Source organism: Colobus angolensis, unplaced genomic scaffold (assembly GCF_000951035.1).
Source record: "Colobus angolensis palliatus isolate OR3802 unplaced genomic scaffold, Cang.pa_1.0 Scaffold239, whole genome shotgun sequence".
Classification (NCBI taxonomy): Eukaryota; Metazoa; Chordata; class Mammalia; order Primates; family Cercopithecidae; genus Colobus; species Colobus angolensis.
In genome coordinates this window covers 1,857,320-1,857,818 of record NW_012115588.1, presented here as the reverse complement: position 1 = coordinate 1,857,818, position 499 = coordinate 1,857,320, and the positions used below count along the sequence as shown (strand labels likewise).

The 499-nt window shown below is 52.9% G+C and overlaps 1 protein-coding gene across 2 annotated transcripts in view; it reads left to right on the top strand.

Annotated features, from left to right (window-relative positions):
- The window catches only part of TTLL1 (tubulin tyrosine ligase-like family member 1), a 22,913-nt gene that overhangs the window by 1,816 nt on the left and 20,598 nt on the right, over window positions 1–499 (top strand). For both annotated transcript variants that reach the window (XM_011945142.1, XM_011945141.1), the window contains exon 2: window positions 194–374. In XM_011945142.1, coding sequence (XP_011800532.1) covers window positions 194–374 — 181 coding nt within the window. The remainder of the gene's footprint in view (window positions 1–193; window positions 375–499) is intronic.

Sequence of the window (499 nt, the reverse complement as noted above, 5' to 3'; positions counted from 1 at the left end):
CGCACCTGGCTGTAAATGTTACTTCTGAGTGTTGCCCAGGGGTTGTGCAGCAGAGGCCCTTGTTCTGTTAGCTGCTGGGTTGCGGTGGGGGGCACTAAGCCCATAGACCCTGGAAGGGCACGGGCAAGATCTTTCTGTTCATGGCCACTGCTGGGCTGGCCGCTTACCAGCGCTGGGTGTCTTTGCTTTGCAGACTTTGTTCCTGTCACCTATATGCTGCCTGCTGACTACAACCTGTTTGTAGAGGAGTTCCGGAAGAGCCCGTCCAGCACCTGGATCATGAAGCCCTGTGGCAAGGCCCAGGGAAAGGGCATCTTCCTCATCAACAAGCTCTCACAGATCAAAAAGTGGTCCCGGGACAGCAAGACGTCTTCGTAAGTGTGGGCAACCACATGCTTTGTGTGCCAGTTCCCAGTTCACCATTTGATGCCTTTCTGCAGTCTTTGTGGTTTTCTTTTCTTTTTTTTTTTTTTGGAGACAGAGTCTCGCTCTGTTGCCC